Source organism: Dendrobates tinctorius, unplaced genomic scaffold (genome assembly GCF_039654945.1).
Source record: "Dendrobates tinctorius isolate UK_male_01 unplaced genomic scaffold, ASM3965494v1 ptg000070l, whole genome shotgun sequence".
Lineage (NCBI taxonomy): Eukaryota > Metazoa > Chordata > Amphibia > Anura > Dendrobatidae > Dendrobates > Dendrobates tinctorius.
The window spans coordinates 81,635,566-81,656,756 of NW_027361738.1; the positions used below are offsets into that span (position 1 = coordinate 81,635,566).

The window sequence follows — 21,191 nt, forward strand, 5'->3', positions numbered from 1 at the left end:
GCCGAACCGTACATACTGCTTGAAATGTGAAGTTGATGCTGTAACAGAAATGTATGTGCTGTGTTCTGAAGCCAGTAAAGTTGTTCAGTTGCAAGTTGTAACAGACTGTGTCTCAGCTCTTGTGAAACCGTATCAAGGAGGCCTTCAGCAACAAAGGAGAGACCCTGACGGCGCAGAAGGAGAAGCCACAGGTATGCTGAGCAATGGACACTATTTTCATGTGGTGGGACGGCCAGGGCACAGATACTACGCTGACCTCGGCCATGACTATGGCCTTGACCCTCACTACACTAGCAGTAAGTATGGCCGATTAACCCCTCTCAGCACTTTGGGTGCTGGAGCATTTATCTAGGTTCATATCACTGAAGCTAACAAGGAGTTAAGACTGCACAAACAGGTCACCAGCCAATATCTGCATATGTACAGATATTAAGTGCTGCTGAGTGCAATGGATAAAACTTAGATTAATGAGATAACTTAAAAGTCCTGCCAAAAATGATCGGTTTTTAGTGCACACTCATATCCATAGACATTGGGAATGAACCTGATTGTCTGAAGTAGTGCGCTCCTGAGACCTGGTACAGCATAGAAAAAGTCATGGATGTGTGAGTGGGTTGTCCTGATTATGGAGGATGCTAGTCTTAGCTCATTGGAGTGTAGATCTGGTAGTAGACTGACAAATGGGAGGAGTTATAGGACAGAACAACACTGTGGAGAGCTTTGTGGGAGAGTGCAATGACTGGTACTGAGTGGAGGCATCGGTGTAGCTGCTGGACAGAAATATGAGCCTGACTGCTGCATTCAGGATAATGACAAATGTATTTAGTGACCAGAAGAGCAATTGGTGACTTACAATTAGATTAGTTGTGCGTTCAAGATGAAACAGAATCAGAGCAACAGTAACGGCTTTTAGTTATAATTATTTTTTTATTAATAATAGGATAGAAGGTTAAGGGATAACAAAACCAGGAACATTATCAATAGATGAAATCGTAGTCAGGAAGCCAGCCGGGGTCAGATACCAGGTGGTCAATAAAAGTCAAGTCAGGTGGGCAGTATGAATACCGCGGAACCTGGGGACAGAGGCAAAACATGTCCAGGTAAAGATGTAACAGTCAGAAGGCCACAGGTAGATGGTGAAGCTCCTTCTATACAGGTCCAGCAGTGATAGTGGTGTGAGCAGGTTAGCGGATGCAGTGACAGTCAGGAAATACGGGGTGCATCTGCTGTACTTCAGGGCACTAGATATGGAGGTTTCGTTTTTTAGATGGTGCTGCGGCAACAGTGACAACATACAAATGCGCGAGCAACCATGGATAAGCAGGATGATAAGATCCAGTGAAGGTAGGAACCTATGAGAAGAGAAGTAAATATAATGTAAGTTACGGGTTCCATATTACATGATACTACTGTGCGGTCACTGTGGCCAGACGGCAGAGGAATATTATCACACTGAGGTCAGAGATCGTTGTCAGCCATCATACATGTGACAATCCCATCACTGACAGATGTCATCTCCACATGAATTATTCTCACTGACTGACATCACACAACATGGAGCTGATTCTCACACTTACATAGTTTCTTTCCCTTCTTTTCTTCACTTTTTGAGTCCTGTTGGTCTATACTCAGATTTTTTTCAGATTTTCTTTTTTCCTGAGCTGGAAATTCTGATAAGAAAAACAAACAAAAAAAAAAAACTCAGTAACAATATATTCTTATAGGATTTGCTTTGTATCTATAATGTAAGTGATGGGACTCCATATTACATGATACTATTGCGCAGTTACAGTGCCGGACGTCAGAGGAATCTTATCATACAGAGGTCAGGGATCATTGTCAACCATCATACATATCCCATCACTGACAGATGTCATCTGCTCCACATGAATTATTCTCACTGACATCACACAACATGGAGCTGATCCTCACACTTACCTTGCTTCTTTTCCCTCTTTTCTGAGTTTTGTTCTATACTTAAATATATCGAAGATTTCCTTTCCTCATGAGCAGGAAGATCTGATGAGAAAGTAAAAAACCTCTTAGTAACAATATATTCTATTAGAATCTGCTTTGTATCTATAATGTAAGTAAAGCGGCGACTTATTGAGGGTATGTGCACACGTTGCGGAAATGTCCGCAGCATTTCCGCAACTCCCGCCGTGGGTAAAAAAACATGCGAATTCGCATGCATTTTTCCTGCGGAAAACAAACGTTTTCCAAACGATTTCAAGCATCGCTTGGAAATGTGATTGACAGGTAGGTGACACTTGTCAAGCATAGCGCTTGACAAGTGTGACCAACTTTTTAATGTTGATGCTGCCTCTGCAGCATCAATAGTAAAAGATAGGATGTTAAAAATAATAAAAAAAATTAATGCTATTCTCACCTTCCGACGGCTCCTGATCTGCTCTGCAGCGCTCCCGGCATCTTCCGGTCCCAGTAATGCTTTGCGCGAAGGACCTGAGATGACGTCACGCTCGCGAGAGTGCGATGTCATCTCAGGTGATTCGTGCAAAACATCACTGGGACCGGAAGATGCCGGGAGCGTGGTGAGAGGCTGGAAGAACTCCGGGGGCCATCAGAAGGTGAGTATATCACTATTTTTTATTTTAATTCTTTTTTTTAACAGGGATATGGTACCCATGGCCTGGAGGACAGTCTCCTCTCCTCCAGACCCTGTGTACCATCCGCACATGAAACGCTCACTTTATGCATGGTGGGCATAGCCACTTGCGGAAAGTGAGCTTTTCAATGCAATCCTATGGGTGCGGAATTGCCACGATTCCGCAAAACGAATGAGCATGCTGCAGATTTTTTGCGCTATGCAATTCCGCAGTGGAAAAATCCGCAGTATTAGCACAGCATTGCGGAATCCCATAGGATTGCATGGGATGCGGGTTTTTTTCATTTTCGAGGCACTTCCGTGCGTAAAAAAACGACTTGAAAACACCAAAAAAAGCTACCTGAGCACACACCCTAATGATACTATTGTGCGGTCACTGTGGCCAAAAGGCAGAGGAATCTTCTTATACAGAGGTCAGGGATCATTGTCAGCCATGATGCATATCCCATCACTGACAGATGTCATCAGCTCCACATGAATTATTCTCACTGCCTGATATCACACAACGTAGAGCTGATTTTCACACCTACCTTGTCTCTTTTCCCCGGTTTCGTCATTTTCTGAGTTTTGTTGCTCTGCACTTAAATATATTGAAGAGTTTCTTTCCTCGTGAGTTTCATTTTCTTTTCAGAAAAAGGAAAAAAAAAAAAAAACCTTAGTAACAGAATATTCATTTAGGATCTGCTTTGTATTTGCTTGGAACACAAGTCTACAAAAAAAAATTGTCAGGTGCCAATGTTTTTTTTATAGGATGCTGAATTCAAAAATCTCACGGCATTACATAACTTACTCCCAATACCTATACAGCACAGAAAATACAGCTATGACACATTGACTTAGGTGATAAAAATTGTCCACCAAAGAATTTTGTAAATTATTAGGCCGGAGTCACACTAGAGAGAAATACGGACACGTCAGCGCAGCCTAAGTGGTGTCAGCGGTAGTCACTGAGGCTGCGCTGACTCCTTACAATATCAAAGTGACATTAACCCCTTATTACCCCATATGCTACCACTACACGGCAATGGGAAGAGAGCAGGTAAGTGCCGGAATTGGCGCATCTTACAGATGCGCCTTTTCTGGGGTGACTGGGGGCAGATTTTTTTTTTTAGCCAGGGGGGCCCAAAAACAATGGTTCCTCTCTAGGCTGATAATTTCTGCCCTCAGTCCACTGGCTTGCCCTCTCTGGCGGAGAAAATTGGGCGGAAGCCCACTCAAGTTTTTTCCGTGAATTTAACACCTACAGCTCCAACATTTTACACACACACACTAATAACATTATTAGTGGGGTGAGATGGGAGGGAACTGTATGGGGCTCTAATGTGTTTATGTAATACTTTGTTTGGGAATTATCCTGTATGTAATTGTGTGTTTTTTTTAATTTTTGAAAATGTTCAAAAAAAAATTACCTGATAAAAAACAACAATATTAGTGAGGGACATATATAAATCTAAGGGAAATGCAATGGTTTACTGTATGTAAACCTTGTGTCATATCCTGTCGGGTTCTGTAATGATTTTCCAGAAGCCGACAAATGAATTATCACCTATTCTGCTATTTACCTCTGTATGAAATATAAATATATAAATAAAAATATATATATCTCACTGACTATAGACTGTATATATGTTTTCACCTGTATTTGAGCCCATGGATCCATTATATGTTCATTTTGCAAGCCGGCGAGAAAATCTTGACATACAGATGTCACACGCGAGAAAATCGCATACTCACATTGCACACGGATGACATACGGATCACTGTTCAGGGAACATTTCTGCGATTCTTGGCCATATAAAACGGACCGTATTTTTATATGTTGTATGTGACTCCAGCCTTATAGTCAAAAACTTTAACCAATTACCGCAACTTGGCCAAAAGGCTCAAGGCCGTTTTATCCCAACTTCCTGTCTATTCAGATACCTGAATGACTAATTCTAAGGCTGTGACAAAATGAAGGGTGGGGCAGGACTTCTGCTAGGAAACAGCCAGAGGTCGGTCACGAACCCTTGGCGCTTCCCTTATTTTATCCCCCTCTCATTATTTATTTACTAATACACACACCAATCAGGGACCGTTCACAGGGAAGGAAACCTAACCTTTCCCCTGCTACAGTCCCCTGACTGGCCAGGTTTGCTAGCCAACCACCTGCAAAACACTTGTGAGTATGTATCATGGCAAAAATGGAAAGATTTTTTTCCCACCATTTGACCCCTTCAGGAGCGGGAGATATATAACAAATAGGGTAATGCCATGTGTCCCCCTCCTGAAGGTCCATTGATCAACATTACTTTTGCTGAATTGTTTGAGTTTTTCAGATAAATGTCACAAGTGTGTCACGTACTCCTGAGATATTGGGGGTTAGAAGATCACCATGTATTGTGAATCGCAGATCTTCCATTTATCCTGTGTTTGTGTCCCATATTAAATGAATTTTGCTTCCTTTGGTGCTGAAGAGGTTAATGGACCTTTCTCCACTGGTCAGAAACTTGCAGCTCCATTTTCAGCTTCTTCTGATCTGGTCATTAGTTCTCCCTATAAAACCTAGCCAGACCTTCTGTCTTGCTAGTGAAAGCTTTGCTTCCTAGCTCCTTGGAGACGCTGTGCTGAATAGGAGATTGTTGTGTGCGGTTTTTGGCTATATGCTTTCTTTATTTATTTCCATTTGGATGCTACATTCCTATCCTTCCCTATATACCTAATTACCTTTGGTGAGTGTTTGTATGTATGTTGTTTTCTTTTATTCCTGTCCTGTATTCCTACCCCTGGGACAGGAATAGCTGAGGTCCCAGTTCCAAGTAGTTTGAGGCCCCCTTCCATTCCCGAAAACTGTCACAGCGTGACAAGAATCCATCCATGAAAATAATGATTTCCCCCAATGCGACTAGTGTGTGATACCAAATGTAATAGCTTTTGGTTGGTCTTTTGACTCTTTAACAGCGTCTTAGGTAATGAAATATATTATAGAATTATTTTGTATTTCAATTTGTAGGCTTACCATGCTATAAAAGCGACTTTTTGAGGGCAGAATTCTATTGTGATTCATTAACTATTAAATATTTCAGAAACCAGAGCTAATCTGGCAAAACCAAAATAATATTTTTAATCAGCACCTTAAACTTAATATATAGCCATGCAGACATTGTTGGCAGCAAAATCACTGTTTATCGGTGCAATGTAAGTAAAGGGACGCCTTATTACATAATACTACTGTGCGCAAACAGCAAAGGAATCTTATCATACAGAAGTCAGTGATCATTGTCAGTCATCATACATATGACAATCCCATCAGTGGCAGGTAACATCTGCTCCACATGAATGATCTGGTAATCTGAGAAAACTATACAAAATTAGCGAAATGTATGGGCCTATGGGCAACATAATTGGGATCCATGAAACATGGACAGCATAGGAGGCAAATAACAGAAAAACCATGTGGAAATATTTGAGACTTGAAGTCAACATTCTCATTTGTTGTGCTGTGGACATGAACATACCTGACAATGTGGACAGGGGTGGCAAACTGGTAATAGCATTGTCTCTAATAGATACAGGAAAAGATTCTTTCTGCCTGCTTGGAAAAAGAAAAACATGTAAATCACAAGTAAATACAGGATAAAAGTGGTTGTCTCACTAGATTAACACCAACTAGAAAGCCTATTAGGACATATGAGAGATATAGTGCGGAAAATACAGCGAAAAAATAAATACAAAGAATGGCTGGCATGTAGTTGTACATCTTTCCTAAAGTGTGGGCAGCACTAAAAGTTCATGACTGGCTGCAATTATGGGATGTTACCATCAGCAATTTCTGAAGCTAAAAGTACAATGACTGCTAATCATGGGTCAATGGATGCTGTATTTGATATTATGGTATTTATGTGATATAAAGTATTTGGGGTTGTGCCCATATATCAGCCTGGAGCTCCAAGTAATGACCCTATAATCTACTCACCTTTCTGAGATGTATGTGCCAGATGCTGGGGTACACTCTGGAGGGGACTTGGTATTCTCCTTGTTCATCCTCCTGTTAGCATTGGTACAGAGCTAAATGCAATCAACAAGAAGATATGAAATTATGAAATATATATTTTTTTACTTTTAGAGGTTTTTTTTTTTACATTTGTGGATCTATTGCTCTCATACTTACTTTAGAAAGCCATTCAGAAGAAGATGTAAAATTTGGGAAGTTAGAGCTCTCATTGTCCTCCTCATCCTCTGAGACCAGATGTTTGCATATATCAGAGTGATCTACAAGACATAGGTAATGAAGTATTATTAGAGGTTATTAGTAAAACACAATCACCATTTATCTGTAATATTAATGGCAACCAATTGTCTCAAGCTATGGCAGACAAGACAAACAGCTGCTTAGTCTAGATGATGTCTCCTTCTACTTACTGGCAGAGAAGCTTGTGCCCACGTTTGATGCAAGCTGAGGAACGTACTCAGGCTTCTGACTTAAAAGGTTGTTAAAGTCTAAGTCTTTCAGGAAAGGATGACACTTGATCTCAAATGCTCCTGCTGGAAAAGACAAAACAAAAGTGTTGCAGATATTGTCAGAGACTGTTCCATATCTGAACTGTTTAACTTAATATGAACTAATAAAATTTCTGAGCAAACATGAAGGAAAATTACTGAACGTCATATGAAGAATTAGAAATGGATTAGCTGATAGAGAAGTGCTGATTCTCATGGACATGAGCGATATGTCCTATGTGTAATAAGCGAATTGTTACCTGTCCCAAGTCTATGTTCAGGATTTTTTTTGAGCAGTCCTGTGATGAGGCACCGAGCATCAAAGGGAGGAACGGGATCACAATCCCAATGTAAGTCTTCTGTTATAGAGAAAATTACAGAAAACAAAACATCTTTATTGGACTGTAATATAAAGCAGAGGAAATAAGTAAAATAATGTAACCAATCAAATCAAATGATTATTCCACTTACCATCAACAATATTTCTAGAAATCTCAGTTTGGGATTTCCCAGAAAATGGTACAAATCCCGTAAGAAATTGATGTAGTATGATCCCCATTGACCACCAGTCAACAGGTCTTCCATAGTGTTTTTTCAGGATGACCTCTGGGGCCATAAAATATCGGGTGCCGCAGACCTGGAATCCAACATACCATTATTATGACAAGTTCTCACCATAAAAAAAACACAATGACAGAAGATAAAATATCAGTGGAAAAGTTCTCTACAAATGAAGAATGCAGAGAAGAAACAACAGTGTGATGAGATTAGTAAAGAACAAGCTGCGTTTCTGTAAGTGATGCCGACCTCATGGTCCCGGAACTCTCTGCTGATTTCCTCTGCTGATTGCTTGTAGATGTTGTTTCTTGGCATCATGACACCAACTTTTGAAAGACCAAAATCGGTAACTTTAATGTGTCCAGAAGATGTTATCAGGAGGCTGTGAAAGAAAGATGGTTTTAACCTTGGAGACTATATGATAATAAATGATAACTTCCTTTATTATACTACAGGAGGCACTTACTTCTCTGGCTTCAGGTCTCTGTGCACCACCCCATAACTGTGCAAGTATTCTACAGCAACAACCGCTTCTGCAAAGTACAAGCGGGCCAAGGGGACAGGTAAACGACCCATGGTGTTTAATAGAGTCTGACAGTCTCCACCTGTAGAAAAAAGGAAATATGACCGGTGAGGGGTTTCTAAGGCTAGATTCACACTAGTGTATTTGCTCGCAGCGCACGGCGCCAGTAAGCCCCGCCCCCTGCCACCCCCCCTCCTGTCATCTCCTCCTACTATCACACATCTCTGCATGTGATCTGCGGACCCTATCTTTAGCATAGGGTGCGCAGATCGTGCACTGGCCGTGCGCTAGCAGGATTTTGCGTGCGTTGCGCCCTTTTGACGGTACGCCGAGTGCACCAAAATGCAACATGGTGCGTTCGGCGCACATCGGCGCACCGTCAAAAGGGCGCAGCGCACGCAAAATCCTACTAGCACACGGCCAGCGTATGGTCTGCGCACCCTATGCTAAAGATAGGGTGCGCAGATCGCATGCAGCGATGTGCGATAATAGGAGGAGATGACCGCAGGGGGTGGGGCTTAGCGGCGCCGTGCGCTGCGAGCAAATACGCTAGTGTGAAACCAACCTAAAGCAGATCACCATGATGTATAATGAGAAGTGAGCAGAGATATTTGGCAGAAGAGACTATATACAGATATAATGAATAGTGCACATAATATTAGACATATTAGACTAAAGCAGTGGTGAAATATGGTCCATGTAACTAATAACATAAAGTGATATCACATCTTGTCTACAGCTGAAGATACTGGCATTCTCAGTGTGGACGTACAGTGGAGATCACACAGACAGTGGCGTACATAAAAATCACAGGGCCCCAGAGAAAAATTAATATCTATCTATCGAAGCCCCTTAGTGTACTCGGCAGCAATACACTTTTTATGGCCATTTCAAAGTATGATGCCTCCACCCACAAACACTGAGTTTGGTACCCCCACAGTGAATCCTCCTTCCTAGAGTATCCCCCAAATATACAGTGTCAGTATGATGCCCTCACTTAGTATAATGGTGCCCACAGTGCCTATCAGTGTCAGTATGATGCCCCCACTTAGTATAATGGTGCCCACAGTGCCTATCAGTGTCAGTATGATGCCCCCACTTAGTATAATGGTGCCCACAGTGCCTATCAGTGTCAGTATCATGCCCCCACTTAGTATAATGGTGCCCACAGTGCCTATCAGTGTCAGTATCATGCCCCCACTTAGGCACCATTATACTATCAGTGTCAGTATGATGCCCCCACTTAGTATAATGGTGCCCACAGTACCTATCAGTGTCAGTATGATGCCCCCACTTAGTATAATGGTGCCCACAGTGCCTATCAGTGTCAGTATCATTCCCCCACTTAGGCACCATTATACTATCAGTGTCAGTATGATGCCCCCACTAAGTCTAATGTTGCCCACAGTGCCTATACTCGGTATAACGCCCCACACAGACACTCACATAATGGCCCCACATGTCTCCACTCAGTATGATAGCCCCTCACACATAATTTGGACCCTAACACAAAATGAGAACTCCCACACAGAATAATGACTCCCCCACGGCACACCAGTATGAAGACTGCACTCAGTATAGTGGCATTCACAGCCGGGAAATCAATATCGGGGCATTAGCAGGCTCCCATAGCCTCTGACACAGTACTATGTCCCCCACACCCACCCATTCAGTATTATGGCTCTTACAAATGCTAACTTTAAAAAAAGCACTAATCACCTCACCCCATTCCCACGGCATGCTGCTCTGGTCAGTACAGTGTGAGTGCTGAGACTCCACACTACAGGCGGGATGCTGTGACTACTTTGCACCTGCAGTGTACGGAGTCTCAGACCACAGTCTCACAACCACGGGCTGAATGGTGGATCGGGGGGCTTTCGGCTTCCTGAGGCGCCATTCTCTTCAGCTGTATTCGCATTCTGAGGATGGGGCTAAGCTGAAATTGTGGTGATAGGAGGAGTGATGTGGCCCAATGCCAAGTTGCACCAAGCCTCCTGTGACTCATGGGCCCTATAGTAACCCTGCACACAAATCAATGAATTTCCGGGCATCTGATTAATATATGTCCTACAGAAAATGCTCTGTGGTGATGTAACCAACCACCAGGACAAATCCTAATTTTATGAGGGGTGATAAAATGTAAGCAAGCATGGATTGACTATAATATAATGCACATGTCCTACCTTCCACATACTCCATGACCATACAGAGGTGAGATTTAGTTGGAAAGGAGCAGAGCATGGAGGCCACAAAGGGACAGTCAGCGAATGTTAAGATGTCCCTCTCTAGAAAAGTCAATTTCACTCTTTTTGGATTATTCAGGTTCTGCTTGGCTATCGTCTTCATTGCAAAGACCTGGCGCAAGTCTTTATGGCGCGCTAAGTGGACAGACCTGGAGAAAAAGACAATCCATGGTTTATAGTCAATCATTATTAACAGTCCATCTATAGAAGTCATTGTATGATCTTCTGTACTAATTTCTTGAAGTCCGGCCGTCACTGGAGATACATTTCTGGGAAAATAGCACTACATAGATCAACTATGAAGATCTGCACAATGCCATGTCTGCTGGAGCCCTCACACATGTCACATTAGAGAGGAGAGAATCTTCTTGGGCAGATTGTCTAGAATTGACCAGAAGATATGATTCTGTCCAAGTAAAATTCAGTCTAAATTGAAATTCCATCAATTGATGTAAGAAGTTTATTCACCTCCTTCCATACCCTAAGGCCGGGATCACACATGAGAGAAACTCGGACGAGTCTCGCATGCTAATACCCGGCACTGCCGCCGGCACTCAGGAACGGAGCATGTATTGCTATGCGGACGCACGCTCCGATCTGAGTGCCGCATGTGTGATCCCGGCCTTAGGCATAATAAATGGAGGGGATGGAAGTAGTTAAATAAGGGCACACATTCTACTCACCTGTCCGAGGCTCCTACCTGTTCATCACTGCAGTTCTCCATCCACCGTGCCAGTCTTTGGTTGTTTTGGCGCCCCCTTCTCGTGCTAAGGTCAGCGATTGGACTCACGTGGTCATGGTTGATATTATGTCAATCCTCATGTGACCATGTGTAGCCAATTACTCTTATGAGCTCCGTAATGGAGCCCCTAAAAACCAAAGTCCGCTGAGGAGGAAGCTCTGGAGGAGTTGGCAAAATAAGAACAGATGGGGGTCTAGGACAAGTGAATGGAATATACTATATTATTTTAATCCCTTTTCTTAAAGGTATGTGCCCACACTAAGTATTTGCAGCAGAAATTTTCACTCCATATCTGCATTTCTAAGCATGAAAAACGATGCGCAAAATGGGTGCATTTTTGTCTCGTTTTTGATAAGTTTTTTTAAACATGCGTTTTGGTTGTAGATTTTCCCCCACTCATTATTATGGGTGAAATCTGCAGAAAAAATGCTGAAAGAATAGACATGCTGCAGATTTAAATGGAAAGATAAGCATCATGTGCATGAGACTTCAGGAATCTCATTCACTTTTCTGGCATCATGAAATCCCTCAGGTTTTGTAACAAAAAAAACACAAAAAAAGCGACAATTCTGCAATGTGTGCACAGGTCCTTACAGTGTAGCCTGTTATAGGTCAGTATGCTGCACTGTATACAACTGAGCTGAATAGTGAGCATTAGATGTGAACAGTGATGTGGGCTCCAATCATTTCCCTATGATAACACTGAATGGCAGAGCACAGAGGCAGAAGTGTTGTCATAGGGACACCTGAGAAATGTGGATTATACAAGCAGAAATCTCACCCAAAAGCTCCAGTGCCAATCAGTTTGGATGTTTCAAAGTCGCTTATACGCGGTTTTCTCGCTGGGATCAATGATTCGATCTCTCCCTATAAAAAAAAAATAAGAAATGATATTCAGATAAAATAGCTGCAAGAAAAAAAGCTCCAGATACAAACACGTCTTCCTCTAATATTATGTCCCAGCTGATTTACAAAGATTGAATGTAGGGGACGATACAAGCAGAACGCTCCGCAGACACGGATGTCATTTAACCCCTTAACAACCAGGGCTATTTCCGTTCTTGCGTTTCCGTTTAGTGCTCCCCTTCTCCCCAGAGCCATAACTTAGTTATTTTTCGGTCAATATGGCCATGTGAGGGCTTGTTGTTTTTGCAAGACAAATTGTACCTTTGAACGTCACCATTGGTTTTACCATAACCTGTACTGAAAAACGGAATAAAAATTCTAAGTGCAGTGAAACTGCAGAAAAGTGCTATTCCACAAACGTTCACTAAATGCTAAAACTTGACCTGCCATTATGATTCTCCAGGTCGTTACAAGTTCGTAGATACCAAACATGTATTGGTTCTTTTTTATTTAAATCGTAAAAAAGAAAAAACATCCAAAGTTTTGAAAAAAAAAAAATGATGCCGTTTGAGACCCGTAACATCTCCATTTTTCGTGATCTGGGGCTGGGTGCAGGCTTTTATTTTGAGTGCCGAGCCGACATTTTTATTGATACCATTGTTGGATAGATGCAATGTTTTGATCGCCCATTATTGCATTTTATTGCAATGTTGCAACGACTTAAAAAGTGTAATTCTGGCATTTTGATTTTTTTTTCTTGCTACGCCATCTTCAGATCGGATTACTTCTTCTTATACTCTGCTAGATCGGGTGTTTCCGAACGCAGCGATATCGAATAGGTGTATTTTTTAAAATTGTTTTGAATGGGGCAAAAGGGAGATAATTTGAACATTTATATTTAAAAAACCAAAAAAATTAAAACTTTTTTTCTACTTTTTACAATAGTCTCCATGAGAGAATAGAAGCTGCGATCATCCGATCGCTTGTGTTACACAAAGCAAATATGCTCATCTGCTATGTGCGTTGACCACCGTGCGGCAACAATAGCAGTTCAGCAATGACAACCAAAGGGGTTCTCCTGCAGACCTCGGATTGTCATGCAAACCCATCGGCGACCCGCGGTCATGTGACACGGGTGCCAATGGGCAGAGCTAAGACATGTTTCCGGAGCAGCCATTTAAATATGCCACTGTCTGAGTTTGACAGCGGCATTTGACATGTTAACAGCCCCGGGTGGATCGCGATTCCACCCACGGCTGTTAGGAGCACATGACAGGTAATCAGATGAGCTGTCATGTGCTGGAAAAGATGGGGGAGGCCACGGGCAAAGAACATCATAGGTCGTTAAGGGGTTAAGGGGGATCCTCCATAGACCAGAATCATTGTACAGTGCTGAATAACATGGGAGATCACAGATGAAAACTTAAAGGGAATCTGTCAGCAGTTTTTTTATATGTAATCTAAGAACAGCATGATGTAGGGGCTGAAATCCTGATTCCAGCGATGTGTCACTTACTAGGCTGTGTCGTCTTATTAAAATTAGTGTTTAATCAGTAAGAGATTATCACTATATTATTATTCATTTTTGTAGCACCATTTATTCCATGGCGCTTTACATTTCAAAAAAGGAGCGTACATAGACAAATAAAATAAACATGAGCAATACAAGGCACACACAAGTACAGAAGGAGAGAGGATTCTGCCCGTGAGGGCTCACAGTCTACAGGGGATGGGTGAGGATATACTAGGAGAGGGTAGAGCAGGTCGTGTGGCGGTTCAGTAGACTGAGGATCACTGCAGGTTGTAGGCTTGTCGGAAAAGGTGGGAATAGTCTTGTGCCATGTAGTCCTATTGCTCTATGTAACCCTGCACCCACCACTGATTAGTGGATTTCTGCCTACTCACAGTGTACTGTACACAGACAGTGGCCAGCCAATGGTGTGGGTGGGGTTATACATAGCTCAGCATTCAGAGCTCTGCTAGATCTGCAGCAGAGAAAAGTATGATTTTATCACAACTGCTTCACCCAGCAAAGGAGGTGACATCGCTGGAATCAGGGTTTCTTCCCCTACATCATGCTGCTCTCAGATGGGTAGCAGAAACCTGGTGCCAGATTCCATTTACAATAAGTACTATTATCTAACACAATAGTGTCATCTACTTTTAGAATAGAGATGTCCCATGGTTATATGGGGGATAATACTGGATGCGTCATTCACACCCCATGATCTGGTGATATACAGACATCCCCCCTCTATGATACTCACAGTGTCAGGTTCTTGGATCTCCGGGATCTCATAGATTCCACTCTCAGGAATCGACAGCACAGTTGGATCTAAAATAGTGATGAAGAAATAAAATGTATTAAACATCAATCCTGCATACACAATGCAGCAATATAACAGAGAAATGGCGGGGCGTCTGTAAATGGGATTATTATGAATGATATGGGGATTCTAAATATGAGGAAGTCATCGCCCTCGCTGTACATGTGAGTACTGGGAAAAGAGAGCGCTCAAGCAGAGAAGCCATATGCATATTAGCTTGTAAGTGCACTAGGGGCGTGTCCAGGGGTGGATTAAGGGTAGCCAGGGCCCGGGGCAGTTCAGACTCTGTAGGCCCCCCTCGTCACGTGACGGGGGTCACGAATCGTAGAGCCACACTCTACATAGAGAATAATGGGGCCTCCAGCACCGACCTCCACCCGCAGAGCCGCACTCCACATAGAGAATAATGGGGCCTCCAGCACCGACCTCCACCCGCAGAGCCACACTCCACATAGAGAATAATGGAGCCTCCAGCACCGACCTCCACCCACAGAGCCGCACTCCACATAGAGAATAATGGAGCCTCCAGCACCGACCTCCACCCGCAGAGCCCCACTCCACATAGAGAATAATGGAGCCTACAGCACCGACCTCCACCCGCAGAGCCGCACTCCACATAGAGAATAATGGAGCCTCCAGCACCGACCTCCACCCGCAGAGCCACACTCCACATAGAGAATAATGGAGCCTCCAGCACCGACCTCCACCCGCAGAGCCGCACTCCACATAGAGAATAATGGAGCCTCCAGCACCGACCTCCACCCGCAGAGCCGCACTCCACATAGAGAATAATGGGGCCTCCAGCACCGACCTCCACCCGCAGAGCCCCACTCCACATAGAGAATAATGGGGCCTCCAGCACCGACCTCCACCCGCAGAGCCACACTCCACATAGAGAATAATGGAGCCTCCAGCACCGACCTCCACCCGCAGAGCCCCACTCCACATAGAGAATAATGGGGCCTCCAGCACCGACCTCCACCCGCAGAGCCCCACTCCACATAGAGAATAATGGGGCCTCCAGCACCGACCTCCACCCGCAGAGCCGCACTCCACAGAGAATAATGGAGCCTCCAGCACCGACCTCCACCCGCAGAGCCCCACTCCACATAGAGAATAATGGAGCCTCCAGCACCGACCTCCACCCGCAGAGCCGCACTCCACATAGAAAATAATGGAGCCTCCAGCACCGACCTCCACCCGCAGAGCCGCACTCCACATAGAAAATAATGGGGCCTCCAGCACCGACCTCCACCCGCAGAGCCGCACTCCACATAGAGAATAATGGAGCCTCCGGCACCGACCTCCACCCGCACTCCACATAGAGAATAATGGAGCCTCCAGCACCGACCTCCACCCGCACTCCACATAGAGAATAATGGGGCCTCCAGCACTGACCTCCACCCGCAGAGCCGCACTCCACATAGAGAATAATGGAGCCTCCAGCACCGACCTCCACCCGCAGAGCCGCACTCCACATAGAGAATAATGGAACCTCCGGCACAGACCTCCACCCGCAGAGCCGCACTCCACATAGAGAATAATGGGGCCTCCAGCACCGACCTCCACCCGCAGAGCCACACTCCACATAGAGAATAATGGAGCCTCCAGCACCGACCTCCACCCGCAGAGTCGCACTCCACATAGAGAATAATGGAGCCTCCAGCACCGACCTCCACCCGCAGAGCCACACTCCACATAGAGAATAATGGGGCCTCCAGCACCGACCTCCACCCGCAGAGTCGCACTACACATAGAGAATAATGGAGCCTCCAGCACCTACCTCCACCCGCAGAGCCACACTCCACATAGAGAATAATGGGGCCTCCAGCACCGACCTCCACCCGCAGAGCCGCACTACACATAGAGAATAATGGGGCCTCCAGCACCGACCTCCACCCGCAGAGCCACACTCCACATAGAGAATAATGGAGCCTCCAGCACCGACCTCCACCCGCAGAGCCACACTCCACATAGAGAATAATGGAGCCTCCGGCACCGACCTCCACCCGCACTCCACATAGAGAATAATGGAGCCTCCAGCACCGACCTCCACCCGCACTCCACATAGAGAATAATGGGGCCTCCAGCACTGACCTCCACCCGCAGAGCCGCACTCCACATAGAGAATAATGGGGCCTCCAGCACCGACCTCCACCCGCAGAGCCGCACTCCACATAGAGAATAATGGAGCCTCCAGCACCGACCTCCACCCGCAGAGCCGCACTCCACATAGAGAATAATGGAGCCTCCAGCACCGACCTCCACCCGCAGAGCCGCACTCCACATAGAGAATAATGGAGCCTCCGGCACCGACCTCCATCCGCAGAGCCACACTCCACATAGAGAATAATGGAGCCTCCAGCACCGACCTCCACCCGCAGAGCCACACTCCACATAGAGAATAATGGAGCCTCCGGCACCGACCTCCACCCGCAGAGCCGCACTCCACATAGAGAATAATGGGGCCTCCAGCACCGACCTCCACCCGCAGAGCCACACTCCACATAGAGAATAATGGAGCCTCCGGCACCGACCTCCACCCGCAGAGCCACACTCCACATAGAGAATAATGGAGCCTCCAGCACCGACCTCCACCCGCAGAGCCACACTCCACATAGAGAATAATGGAGCCTCTAGCACCGACCTCCACCCACACTCCACATAGAGAATAATGGAGCCTCCAGCACCGACCTCCACCCACACTCCACATAGAGAATAATGGAGCCTCCAGCACCGACCTCCACCCGCAGAGCCGCACTCCACATAGAGAATAATGGAGCCTCCGGCACCGACCTCCACCCGCACTCCACATAGAGAATAATGGAGCCTCCAGCACCGACCTCCACCCGCAGAGCCGCACTCCACATAGAGAATAATGGAGCCTCCAGCACCGACCTCCACCCGCAGAGCCGCACTCCACATAGAGAATAATGGAGCCTCCGGCACCGACCTCCACCCGCAGAGCCGCACTCCACATAGAGAATAATGGAGCCTCCGGCACCGACCTCCACCCGCACTCCACATAGAGAATAATGGAGCCTCCAGCACCGACCTCCACCCGCAGAGCCGCACTCCACATAGAGAATAATGGGGCCTCCAGCACCGACCTCCACCCGCAGAGCCACACTCCACATAGAGAATAATGGAGCCTCCAGCACCGACCTCCACCCACACTCCACATAGAGAATAATGGAGCCTCCAGCACCGACCTCCACCCACACTCCACATAGAGAATAATGGAGCTTCCAGCACCGACCTCCACCCGCACTCCACATAGAGAATAATGGAGCCTCCAGCACTGACCTCCACCCGCAGAGCCACACTCCACATACATGGCTGCTCTCAGTGCTCTGTGCTGTGCGCACAGGACCTGTGATGAGGTCACAGGAGGGGAGGAGACAGGGGTCACATGATCGGGGACCCTGACACCTTACCTCCTGTGATCTCATCACAAGCCTTTGCACGCTACTTGTAGATGCTGCTGGTAGCAGAGCACATAATGCCGCCCCCATGGTCACTCACTTTTAGGTGGGGAGAAGATGGAGTGCCATTGCAGCAGCCAGCAGGAATGTGGTGGGGGCCCCCTTAGAAGCTCTTGTGGTGGGGGCCCCGGGGCTGAAGCCCCGCCTGCCCTGCCTTTAATCCGGCCCTGCACGGTGGCGGATTATAATGTGGCAATTTACTGGCCTGGGCTGTGGGCCCCTTAACCCCACTGGGCCCGGGGCAACTGCCCAAATTGACCTCATTATAATCCGCCACTGGGCGTGTCACTGCACTCAGACGCTTCCTTCCACGCCCCGAGTGGTCAGGTGATCGGCTTACCTGTGATCTGATCGCTGGTCAGTTCCCGCTGACTCGTATTAGGGTCAGGGATCTTTCCCGGGTGTAGATTTTGCCCATCTTCGGTGTCGCCTTCTGCTGTTTCCTAATAGTAATAATATATAGATTTAATATGTAGAAGATTTCGCTAAATCACCAAATCGGTAAATCAGGAAGCACTAAACCTGCATTTACAGATGCAGCAATTGTAACTGTACAGATAATGCGCCATGTGAGAACTTTCCTCATTCTCTCATTTAGGTCAATTAAGATTGAAAAATCAAATGTTCAGTGTAAACTGCGACTTCTCTGCACCGTGATCCCAGAGTCGTGTTACCTGCGCTCGTTATATCATGGTTACTTCATTCATTAGAGTATTAGGGGGAATTGCTTTACACTTCAGCTCCTCTCCACAAGTCCAGATGAATATACTGTATAAGAGACTTGTATGAGACATTTCTGTAATATCGGCCATTATCTCAGCTGCAGCATTTACAATCAGGAAGATAATGGAGCTAGACAGAGGCAGAAATACAGACGTCCCGCCACCGAGCTGTGACTACAGAATACAGACTGCCATCATAGGTGCAGGAGAAGCAGAGACTAGCGGCCATAAATATGCTGTGCCTGCCAGGAGCTGACAGGGAGGCCTGTAAGATCTAACACCAGATCTTCTGATCTCTGACTGGTGATCTGGAGAAGATGAGAAAACAAGGACGTGTAATAGAGAAGAAGACGGCTCCTTACCAGGCGTTCCGATGAGCGGGCCGGACGTTCCAGTACAGACAGGACTTTTTGGGCGAGTTCCTTAATAAAAGACAAATCGCCATTTTGAAATCTTATTTCAGCCTATAAAAAAAGAAAAGAAATAGAAATGAAAATCTTGAGAGGAGAAAGGGCACAAAGGAAGCGGCCATTTTATGTGACATTTGCTCCTCTGCAGGTACAATGACTCCATATCTGGGGATTCGTCGTGTTTTATATTGGAGCAAAGAAGAAACTTCTATCCCGCCATTATTATCGATTATTATGGAGAAGATTTGTGCGGAGCGTCTGCCACTTACCTGCTGTAGTGATGTCCTGATGTTCTGAGGTAAATCTCTCAGATACTCTGAGGTTAGGTGACCTTCGTAGTGTTTGGTCAGGCAGTCATTTACCAGCCCCATCACCAGCCGGTGAGTGAAGCTGAGGACGCCATCGGGTGGTAGAAGCGCAGTGTCAGGGCGATTGTTGATAAAAATCTGCCATAGTGCGTCTACCTGAAGTTTATCCAGAAGATTGTCAGTCATAGCGAGTAAGTGCAAGTGCGCACAGTCCACTAGCTATAGAACCATAAAATGGCACCCGTGACACTGTGTGCATTGCTTACGTAGATTCCGTGAGCCGTGATGTCATAATACCGACATTGTGAGTGATGTCACAATAGCCAACATCATGTGTGATGTCATAATGGGCGATATCATGAGTGATGTCATAATGGGCGATATCATGAGTGATGTCATAATGGGCGATATCATGAGTGATGTCATAATGGGCGATATCATGAGTGATGTCATAATGGGCGATATCATGAGTGATGTCATAATGGGCGATATCATGAGTGATGTCATAATAGCCAACATCATGTGTGATGTCATCATGGAATCTTGGGATAGATTCTTCATGGGAGGCTCTGTACAAATAGATGCTGCCTAGTAATTCTAAAAGTGGAAAACCATAAAATGAATTATGTCTCCATGTTATTATGGCCATGGCCGCATAAAGCCCATTCATTCAAATAAATACACTAGACTAATAGAATTGGCATAAAAAGTGGCCGTGATGTTTATTTTTTGGTTACATAGTAAATTAATAAATAAGTCCATACAATAAATACCATTACAGTTAATCATACAGTGGGGCAAAAAAGTATTTAGTCAGTCAGCAATAGTGCAAGTTCCACCACTTAAAAAGATGAGAGGCGTCTGTAATTTACATCATAGGTAGACCTCAACTATGGGAGACAAACTGAGAAAAAAAAATCCAGAAAATCACATTGTCTGTTTTTTTTTTCATTTTATTTGCATATTATGGTGGAAAATAAGTATTTGGTCAGAAACAAAATTTCATCTCAATACTTTGTGATATATCCTTTGTTGGCAATGACAGAGGTCAAACGTTTTCTGTAAGTCTTCACAAGGTTGCCACACACTGTTGTTGGTATGTTGGCCCATTCCTCCATGCAGATCTCCTCTAGAGCAGTGATGTTTTTGGCTTTTCGCTTGGCAACACGGACTTTCAACTCCCTCCAAAGGTTTTCTATAGGGTTGAGATCTGGAGACTGGCTAGGCCACTCCAGGACCTTGAAATGCTTCTTATGAAGCCACTCCTTCGTTGCCCTGGCGGTGTGCTTTGGATCATTGTCATGTTGAAAGACCCAGCCACGTTTCATCTTCAATGCCCTTGCTGATGGAAGGAGGTTTGCACTCAAAATCTCACGATACATGGCCCCATTCATTCTTTCATGTACCCGGATCAGTCGTCCTGGCCCCTTTGCAGAGAAACAGCCCCAAAGCATGATGTTTCCACCACCATGCTTTACAGTAGGTATGGTGTTTGATGGATGCAACTCAGTATTCTTTTTCCTCCAAACACGACAAGTTGTGTTTCTACCAAACAGTTCCAGTTTGGTTTCATCAGACCATAGGACATTCTCCCAAAACTCCTCTGGATCATCCAAATGCTCTCTAGCAAACTTCAGACGGGCCCGGACATGTACAGGCTTAAGCAGTGGGACACGTCTGGCACTGCAGGATCTGAGTCCATGGTGGCGTAGTGTGTTACTTATGGTAGGCCTTGTTACATTGGTCCCAGCTCTCTGCAGTTCATTCACTAGGTCCCCCCGCGTGGTTCTGGGATTTTTGCTCACCGTTCTTGTGATCATTCTGACCCCACGGGGTGGGATTTTGCGTGGAGCACCAGATCGAGGGAGATTATCAGTGGTCTTGTATGTCTTCCATTTTCTAATTATTGCTCCCACAGTTGA

At 45.3% G+C, this 21,191-nt stretch overlaps 1 protein-coding gene across 3 annotated transcripts; it reads right to left on the reverse strand.

The window, feature by feature from the left end:
* Window positions 1-907: 907 nt before the first annotated feature.
* LOC141095960 (microtubule-associated serine/threonine-protein kinase 3-like) lies at window positions 908-18,033 on the reverse strand. 3 transcript variants are annotated; one of them, XM_073582301.1, is made up of 16 exons: window positions 17,870-18,033; window positions 14,285-14,352; window positions 11,953-12,038; window positions 10,370-10,578; window positions 8,130-8,268; window positions 7,913-8,045; window positions 7,577-7,742; window positions 7,366-7,464; window positions 7,028-7,150; window positions 6,777-6,877; window positions 6,582-6,673; window positions 6,124-6,200; window positions 3,157-3,249; window positions 1,939-2,019; window positions 1,578-1,670; window positions 908-1,352 (listed from the first exon to the last, which is right to left on the reverse strand). In XM_073582301.1, exons 4-16 carry the CDS (start codon window positions 10,530-10,532, stop codon window positions 1,264-1,266), a joined length of 1,449 nt encoding a protein of 482 aa, XP_073438402.1. In that variant the 5' UTR covers window positions 10,533-10,578; window positions 11,953-12,038; window positions 14,285-14,352; window positions 17,870-18,033; the 3' UTR covers window positions 908-1,263. The 3 variants fall into 3 exon arrangements, with proteins under 3 accessions (XP_073438402.1, XP_073438401.1, XP_073438400.1); XM_073582300.1 differs by lacking the exon at window positions 17,870-18,033 and adding an exon at window positions 17,651-17,768 and having other exon boundaries at window positions 6,124-6,197; XM_073582299.1 differs by lacking the exon at window positions 17,870-18,033 and adding an exon at window positions 17,651-17,768.
* Window positions 18,034-21,191: the final 3,158 nt, after the last annotated feature.